Genomic DNA, 9,355 nt, shown 5'->3' on the forward strand with positions numbered 1-9,355 from the left:
TGTACATATATACATACATACACACACATGCACACACACACACACACACACACACACACACACACACACACTCACAATTTAATTTAACATTACTTTCTAATAGGAGAGAGAGCATACTAATGTGGTCAGTACTCCTTGTTGACAGAATCATCATGTTTTTTTTTTATCCCATCACTGTCAGTATGATGTTTGAATATGATATCAAATATGTTTGAACATAATATCAAATGTTTGAACATAATATCAAATATATTTGTATGAAGTATCAAATAAACCAGCTGCAATTATTTTACAGTGCAGGAGAAACCAATAACAATTTAATGACTACAGTGGAGTGCAAAACTAACTGTCAATTAATTGGCAAGTAGTTCATTAACCGAAGTCATTGAAATCTTAATTCATATGTACCAAATTAAGAGAACTGTCCAAAGAAATCAACAAATTATGGAGAGTTAGCAAGTTAGCAGAGATAGCAATCACAAAATGGAAGAAAATTAAAAAAGATAGCACATGAATTGCAGCCATTGAAAATTATGGTCAACTAGTTATAATATTCTTGAGTATAGCCATAAGATTTACGCACCTGAAAATTGAAGACATCATTCCATATAGGGTTTAAGGCATTACGTTGTATAACTTTGGTTTTGTGTTTTGTACAGTCAACAGGAATACCAATGATTTCTACTTCCACTTGTGTGTGGGCACTCAGACTTGGATTTACATACTGACCTGAGATCAACTAGAAATAAATAAATTCCACTATGAAAGTATTTCATATTCAGTTATAGAACTTCACATATTTATTAAATTGTTACATAGAGAAACAGGAAGAATTTAAGAAATTGTATGTAAATGCATATGTTTAATATTAAGGACTATAGTTATTTGAAAATGTCTTTTGCAAAGAAATGGATCTTACAAGTGGAGAATTAATCAATGAGTATTCCCCTCTTTGTTTTGTAAAAGCAAACTTCTAAGGCTGAACTTGTTAAATAATGTAGAAGAATCTTTAAGGAGATGAACCATTTTTGTCAAAAAACAATGGTTCTCAACCATTTGTAGTTCAGTACCCATTTTCATGAAATGGTATTTTACAACTGCCCCTCCCGAGGTAAACTATAATACTCCCTGAAAACTCCTTAAATGATTATTTCAATCAAACAGAAGCTAATTTTGTGTAGTGGTTTATTATCCATTTTTTCCCCTTATACTAAATTATTCAACTAGTACTCTCATGTTAAATTTTTATAAACATTACTAAAGAACATGAAGACCTACAGAACAAAATTATATTGGATCTGGCACTTCATCAGTCATGTCTCTACTCACTTTTAACACAATTCATACTTACACTCTAATTCCAACTAAGATACTTTTTGAAAAAAATGTGTTTAAAATATGTTGTACTCGGTTTTAAGTATTGTATTCCCAAGAAAAGTCATGAACTCTTCCAAATAGCTAAAACTCATCTATAATGTTCTCTTGACATTTACATCCCCTTTATAAGCTCACCACATTTTCCAAGGGTTTGCTGCAGCCTAAGTTAAGAACTACTACTAGATTAATCCTTTAGCATTCTGATTACCCTGTCAAATGTAATGCTTATTTTGAATTAGCCATGACTTATTGTGTAGTTTTAAGATTTTGATGAGATGATTATTTATTTTTAGAGTGACATTGCAGGATAAGGTGTAAGAGGCTGGATCTAGTCAGTTTGAACATAAAATGAGCAGAATATTTGGGTCGGATATGGCCAGTTTAAATGCTAAAGGGTTAAAGAGTTTGTAATCATAATTCAAAGATGCATCAACTTAATATCTTCCCCCCCCCCACCCCAACAATAAACCACTTGAGTCCTTCTGGATACTAATATCCATATTTTCCAAGTAGAAGCTGATTTTTCTAATTTATCTTCCCTTTAATTCTGATCAAGCTCAAAGTGTAATTTATTCTTCATTTTCAAGAATTTTCATGGAATACATCAAATGCAATCTTGTGCAAATGTGGAAAATTGTTTGACCAGCTCAATATAGCAGATAGTATCTTTAACAAACTGCTTAACATCTTAAAAACTAGAACCATGTCTGAAGTCTTTTTTGATAGACATATTTAACTATGTTAATTAGTTACTGTGTTTAATCATATTCAACTTTCCCAAAGATCTACTCTAGAAGAATTAACACAAGCTTCATAACTATCTATTGATATGCTTAATTCTTTATCAGAACTTTTTAAAACACCCACTTCTGCACTGAACATTTGTCATTCAGGGTTTTCTCCTTCTATCACTGAGAACCCATCACAATGATAACAATTCTAAAACTTAAATTGATTAATTATTTTCTTTTCATGATGCTAATTTCCTGTCATCTCTTTCTACGAGTTTAAGCAGATGTAGTACTATATAAATAATATTACTTATTCAGTCATTCTCTCATTTATTAATGTATTTTATAACATAAATCCAGCTGCTGTATTAATATTTCACACAAGTTTCTTTTAGATCAAGCCATTATTGTTCTGGCACTGTATTTCAATAATGATATTCAAAAGTAAAGTTTTAACATCATATTTTTGTTTGAAGATGGTTGGCACATTTCCATCACAATAGATTATTTATATTCTCACAGAAAAAAGCATGTTTTTACTCTACCAAACTGTAGTTAATTCAGGTTCTTAGAGAAATAACAGTTGTTATTGGATGGAATGAAACACTAGTAGAATTAAAGACCTGGTGTTTGATGATGTGACATATTTAATACATGGAAACTCAGTTTATTTGAAGTTACTAATTGATTTATTTGGTCAGTACTCTTGCAAACTGATTAGTAGTGCAGAAGAGGCAGAATGAGGAGACATCAAGTCTGTGGGTCAGAAGATGGAGGATATTGATAAATGGCTTAATTTTAGTCATTAGGGTGGTCTTTTTATGTAGTCCAGGATGTCTGTCTGTTTGTGGCAACACTGTCCTAGTTATGAGAGCAACAACAGCTTTGCATATACAGATGATTTCATTCCTCTATAATCTTCCATATCCTCCACAGTCAAGCTAGATATCACATACCAAACCTACACTAATTTTATGAAGGAACACCTCAAAAGCATCCTCTTGGGGAGACATTGTTAATCCTCCCTCATTCAACAACAAGAATGTGCATGCCTAACACTGCATCTCACTGTACTTTAAACATGAGCAGCATGTAACAATAGTCCTTAAGTCATTCCAAATGTTAAGCCTCAGCAAGCTCAGAGGAACATCTTTTTCTGTAGTAGAAGGGACAAGGAGAAATTACAGCCCTTCTGTTGCCCAATGGTTGCTGAATGCTGGTCCTTGAAAGCTGACTTGAACATGAAGTACATTGACATCCTTCATAAGGCTTCTCCTGTATGAACATTCTGAAACATTTAATCTAAATCTGTTTTCGAAAACTTTAGCTGATCCCAAATAAAACCCCAAAGTTACCACTAGCAATTAACTACTCCTTACACTTTGCATCTAAAAGAAGTCATTTAACTGATAATGAACACTATGATGTAGTTGTAATTTATCAATTCATTAGTTCCACATCAAGTGTACAATCTAGGAACAGAAATGATCCCTCTAAGGCCTCCGCATAATTTCCATTAACCAAATTTAAACCCAACAAGGCTTTGTTTATTCTCAAACTGTGAGAGAACACACTTGCTCTAACTAATACCAAGTGGGATTAAAATAAAAAAACATGTAATTGCAAAGTGATGTTCTTAGCCATTAGAGCATCAGAGAATGTTTTGTGTATTTGTTCTGGCTCTCAGGACCTGAGTTCAAATCCTGCTGAGATCAACTTTGTCTTGCTTTCTTTTGGTGTTAACAAAATATCAGTCCAGAATATGGGTTAGTGAAACTGTAAGAACATCAGACTGGATATTCTGTGGTAGTTATTCTAGTTTCTTTTTGCATTTTCAGTTCAAATCCTGCTTTGGACTGCTTGGAGGATAGACTCAGTCTATCACATTGTTTAACACCATCACCTGGTGCTGTGAGTTTCTTTAGCTGAGTGTAAGCATTCAGGTCAGGTCTCTAGTTTGAGGATACTTTCCTCTCTCTTGTCCACTTATCTCAGAGGCCCTCTGAAGGGTCATGGGTACTGCTTTCCCTCCTGACTATAAAAGATAAAAAGAAAATGACATGCTTGCACCCATGTCTCTTGTCCTAATGTTGTAAATATGTCATTGCTCATAAATGTTGAGATGGTTGGTACAGGAAAGTGTTGGACTAATTTTAGTTACGTCTTAAATTTTGAGTTCAAATTTTGCATGTGTTCTTTTGCTTATGTAAATTATGCAGCTGTAAAATGTAAATTGTCCTTAACCTATATAAGAAATCTTCACTTGTTTTGCTGATTTTATTTATTTATTTATTTATTTATTTATTTATTCTCTTATAGTAAGCCAGATCAAAAGCATTTTTTAAAAAATTCTTTCTTGAAATATTTTATTCTAAACATTACTATAAATGAGAAAAAACTTGACATCAAAACATCATGCCTTGGTTAAAAGGAAATTTCTGAAACTGTAAGAAATTGTTAGCCTGACTTAGAAAGAACACTTACATGAAGTGTGAGCACCGTTGCATGAATCCCATCAAATTCTTTATCAAATGGACTGAATCGTGTGTACATTACATGATTCTTATCCCACATAACTTCAGGTTTCAATACTAGTCCACATTTTCTATTCTGTTCAAACAATGTCGTATTCAGTGCCATGGCTGTATCTGAAAATAAAAGGGGAATATTTTCATATTAAAGTTAATCACTATTCTTTTGAATTATTTTCCAATTAAATGACATGAGATTAACTATGATGGAAGGTAATTTTTAAACCACATCAATATTCTACTATATGTAAGCTGTTTGGAGTTTTAGAAATAAGAGATACTAAGAAGGCAATTACTATTTTCCTTTTCATTATATATCTCTTGTTTCAGGCAGACATAAATAAGGGCTCTGCAAAGTTTTGTAAAGAAGGGCCATCATTTATTGCTATTGTTGTCATATTGTCCCAAGTCAGCTCTGATGACCTACATCATGCACAAAGCTTAATCATTATGTGTCATTCCCAAATTTTCTATACCTCCACCTAACAAAAGATCATACTACACCTTATTTTAATGTATGTACTTTAAGGGCTGGGGAACCAGCACTAATGACTTCTTTTCAATAACTTTAATGCTTGTAAAAGTTAGGTATCCTCAGACTGGAGACTTGGATCAAATGTTTGGACAATGGTGAGCTGTTGTGAGTAGCTGGTGTGTATCAGTTATGTAAGAATGTGTACTATGTTGTTTTATTGGAGGTGAAACTTGGCTGGCAGAATCAATAAAGAATTGTGTAAAAAAATGCCTTGCAGTATTTCTTCCAGTATAGGTCAACTTTGCTTTTCATCCTTTCAGAGGTTGATAAAATAATACACCAGTCAAGTACTTGGGTTGATGCACTTGACTAACCCCTTCTCACTAAAAATCACTGGCCTTGTAACAAAACTTGAAATCATCATCATCATCATTATTATTGTTAAGACAGCGAGTTGGCAGAATTGTTAGCACACTGGTGGCATTTCGTCTGTCTTTACGTTCTGAGTTCAAATTCTGCCAAGGTTGACTTTGTCTTTCATCCTTTTGGGTCAATAAAATAAGTACTAGTTGAGCTCTGGGGATCGATGTAATCGACTTAACCCCTACCCCGAAATTTAAGGCCTTGTACCTATAGTAGAATATAAATGACTAACCTCTTCCCCTTGAAAAAAATTGCTATATTTAGAGCACTTAGGCACACTTAGTGTTGCCCTGTATTATTTGTAATTTTGTCACAGGACATTTCATTATTAGCAATTCCTCACGTCTATATTTTTCCTCATCTGTGAAGTCAAGTGCTCTGTTATCATTTCAGTAATCCTTCTATCTAGTTTTAAATCTCTAAATAACAATACTAACACCATTTGATATATGAAATCTGCTCAAAGATTACAAATATTGATTCATAGGTGCAGGCATGGCTATGCAATAAAAAGCTTGCTTCCCAACCACCTGTTTCTGGGTTCAGGCTCACTGTATGACACCTTGGGCAAGGGTCTTCTACTATACCTTCAGACTGACCAAGTCCCTGTGAGTAGTTGGTCTTTGGAAGGGCATCCAGCTGCAAAAAAAAACCATGCCAAAACTGACCTCACCTGTGTTGTTGTCACATAAAAAGCACTCAGTCCACTCTACAGGGTGGTTGGTGTTCGGAAGGGCATCCAGCTATAAAAACTATGCCAAAACAGACTGTAGCCTGGTGTAGTCTTCCACCAGGCCAGCTCTTGTCAAACTGTCCAACTCATGCCAGAATGGAAGATGGACATTGATGGTGATGATGATGATGATGATGATGCATGTATGTGTCTTTGTGTTTGTTCCCACCACTGCTTGGCAACAGTTGTTGGTGTGTTTACATCCCCGTAACCTTGCAGTTCAGCAAAAGTAACCAATAGAATAAGTACTAAGCTTAACAAAAAAATGAAAATAAGTATTGGGGTGAATTCATTTGACTAAAAATTCTCCAAAGCACTGCCCCATCATGGCTGTAGTCTAGTGATTGAAACAAGTAAAAACAAAAAACAAAAAATCCTGCAAACAAATTACTGATTTTATAAAGAATTTTCTGAATCCACACTCTTGTTTATTCAGTTTTAGTAGTGACCCTAATAAGTCATCCTGTTTAACATCAGAGCCTTATTCTTGAGGGCCTTTAACTGAATTCACTCTTATGCAAGCATTCAGACAAAGTTTCCAGGTCCCTCTCTGCTCAGTGTCATTTTATGAAGACATTGACTTGTAGCTGTCCAGGCTGGGTTTCAGCTCTGCCAATCTCATGTGTCTGAGGCAGAGGACCTGTGTAGATAAAAGATAATATCCCACCTTCTCTGATGACTTCAACCAAGAAAAAAAAAAAAGACAACTGTATAATTTCAGATCTAAAGTTTTAGTTTCAAACTCATGCTTCTTACCTTCAGTTTGGTAATTAAGTGCTACCATTTGGATTCCAAATATCCAAAACTGCATTGGGTTAAAATTGGAAGAATCTATTCTTACTCCAGCCGGATACGTTCTCATCAGTTGTTTCTCTGTATGAGTGACATCATTAAGGAAATATAACAATTGTTCATTATTATCATCATTGTCAACACCACCATCAGCATCTTATTTATCATTCTCATCAATATTATTGTTATTATTGTCATAATATCAATCATTTCTAATCATGATGATGATCAACAACACAAGGATATTGGTCATACACATCATGAGAATGATGATTATCATTGCTGTAATTACAATCTTTATTGTTGTGTCATAATATTATCATAATAATCATTTTCTTTTGTTAACCCCTACCAACTCCTCTTCGTTCTCTCTGTTGAATCATATCCACTATCACCACCATCATCATCATCACAGTTATTCCTGTCATTTATTTAGCTAAACCTTCAGCAGTATTAATGATGATTACAAAAGATAAGTGTAAATTTCCTCATTATTACTACCTCCACTGCCTTTTCATCCATCCTGACATGTTAATGTAGGTTTGGATGAAGTCATAGTGATGTCCAGAGTCTCTGTTGTTAAGTATGTATCACTGAAATATTTATGCTGTGTCATGTTTATGATAAGTATATTTCACATAATTCACAACTGAACTCTCATTAATTGTCTAAATACCTATGTAGCTGCAGTAAAAGTTTGTGGATACCCTCTTGGACCTCTCACCTTTGATCCATCAGAACATCCAGGATGTGTCAGCTAGAGGGATAGAAGGTTGCACTAGTATCCAGTTGTTACTCATTGCAGTTGGACACTAGATGGTTGCTGCATCAGAGTGGAGCAATGTGAAATGAAATTTCTTGTACAAAAATACAATACACTGTTTGCTCCAGGTATTGAACTCTTGATTCCATGAGCCAAACACCCTAACCACTAAATTCTCTATGTTCACTAAAAATGTATCACTCTCTGCCTTTGACCCTTCTTTTCTCATACTGTCTTCTTTAACATCTTACTAAAGCATGGAGGTGAATTCTAATTGAACAAAGCTCTCTTCAGCACTATTTGATATATTTAAGATACCCTTAGTAAAGAGTTCCACAGAAAGAATGGGTTGATAGGGTGTCAGGCTATTGAATAAAATTGTCAAAAGTCAGTAATCTATGAAAGACAGCATTCACAGGCTCAATCTACATATCTGGGATGCCAGAAATTATTACTGTATGATTATTAAGTAAGGAATAACAAAAGGACCTTGCACTGTTGAGTTTGAGTTCTCTGAAACTGGGAAGGTAACAAGAACACAATCATTATAGATTGCTTCTTAGTCTCATGTCATACACTGAGAACTTCCATTTGAATACTTTAACCCTTTAGCATTTAAACCAACCATATTCAGCCCAAATTTTCTAATTTTCTAAACCTGTCCTCTCACACTTATCCCACGAAGTCAATCTAAACATAAGCAATTACTTCATTGAAATCATAAAACTACAAAGGTAATACATGTGTAATTGAAAGCAATGTTAATAAACAAACATAACTTTTGACAGAGAAATCTGATTGCTAAAGGGTTAAGTTGCTGTTGTCAGTGATTTCATTGTTAACTTTTTGTGAATTCTTTCACTTGTCTGTACCAATTTAACTAGTACAGACACTGAATATTTGAGATATTCACACAGCCTATATAATTCTCTGTCATTTATATCTCTTATTGACATAAAAACTCGTTAGCAGATTTATAAAACTTCCCCAAAATTTCGTCAGTTACTCTACTTACACTTAATCCTCTTTTAAACCCTTTTGACAACTTCTCATCTAAATCTGCATCTGGTTCTATGACACAACTTCCTGTTTTAAAGTAATCTAAATCAAAATCTTCCATCAAAATTTCATGTTGATTTGTTCCAAGCAACAGATTAAATAATGAGTTATTTTCAAAATTCTTCGTATTTTAAAAAATTAATTGAAACAAAGTTTCAACAGAATATGATAACAAAAGGGTTAACATCCTGACTCCACAACAAGATTCTCATCTCCAACATGCTGACTCAAATAAATTTGATCTGCACCCCACTCAAGTCATTCACTAATGTACTGACTCTTTAACACACTGTTAATCTAATATTTAGTAAAGGTTGTAATACTTCATAAAATCAAAATCAAAAGGCAAATGTTGTACTAGCTTTAATAAACTGAAATTAAATTTTAGACTAAAATGAAATGTTAAAAGGACTGTAATTTGAGTTTGAAACAATTACATTTATGAAATTAAATTTGAAATTAAATTGCAAT

General features: G+C 33.7%; 1 protein-coding gene across 3 annotated transcripts in view; it reads right to left on the minus strand.

Moving 5' to 3' along the window:
- Nucleotides 1–9,355, minus strand: part of LOC106874430 (uncharacterized) — a 1,214,035-nt gene that overhangs the window by 60,500 nt on the left and 1,144,180 nt on the right. For all 3 annotated transcript variants that reach the window (XM_052978428.1, XM_052978427.1, XM_052978429.1), the window contains 3 exons: nucleotides 7,027–7,151; nucleotides 4,593–4,756; nucleotides 584–739 (listed from right to left, as the gene is read on the minus strand). In XM_052978428.1, the coding sequence (XP_052834388.1) occupies nucleotides 584–739; nucleotides 4,593–4,756; nucleotides 7,027–7,151 (445 nt within the window). The remainder of the gene's footprint in view (nucleotides 1–583; nucleotides 740–4,592; nucleotides 4,757–7,026; nucleotides 7,152–9,355) is intronic.

The sequence above is a fragment of the Octopus bimaculoides genome, chromosome 2, assembly GCF_001194135.2.
Source record: "Octopus bimaculoides isolate UCB-OBI-ISO-001 chromosome 2, ASM119413v2, whole genome shotgun sequence".
Taxonomy (NCBI): domain Eukaryota; kingdom Metazoa; phylum Mollusca; class Cephalopoda; order Octopoda; family Octopodidae; genus Octopus; species Octopus bimaculoides.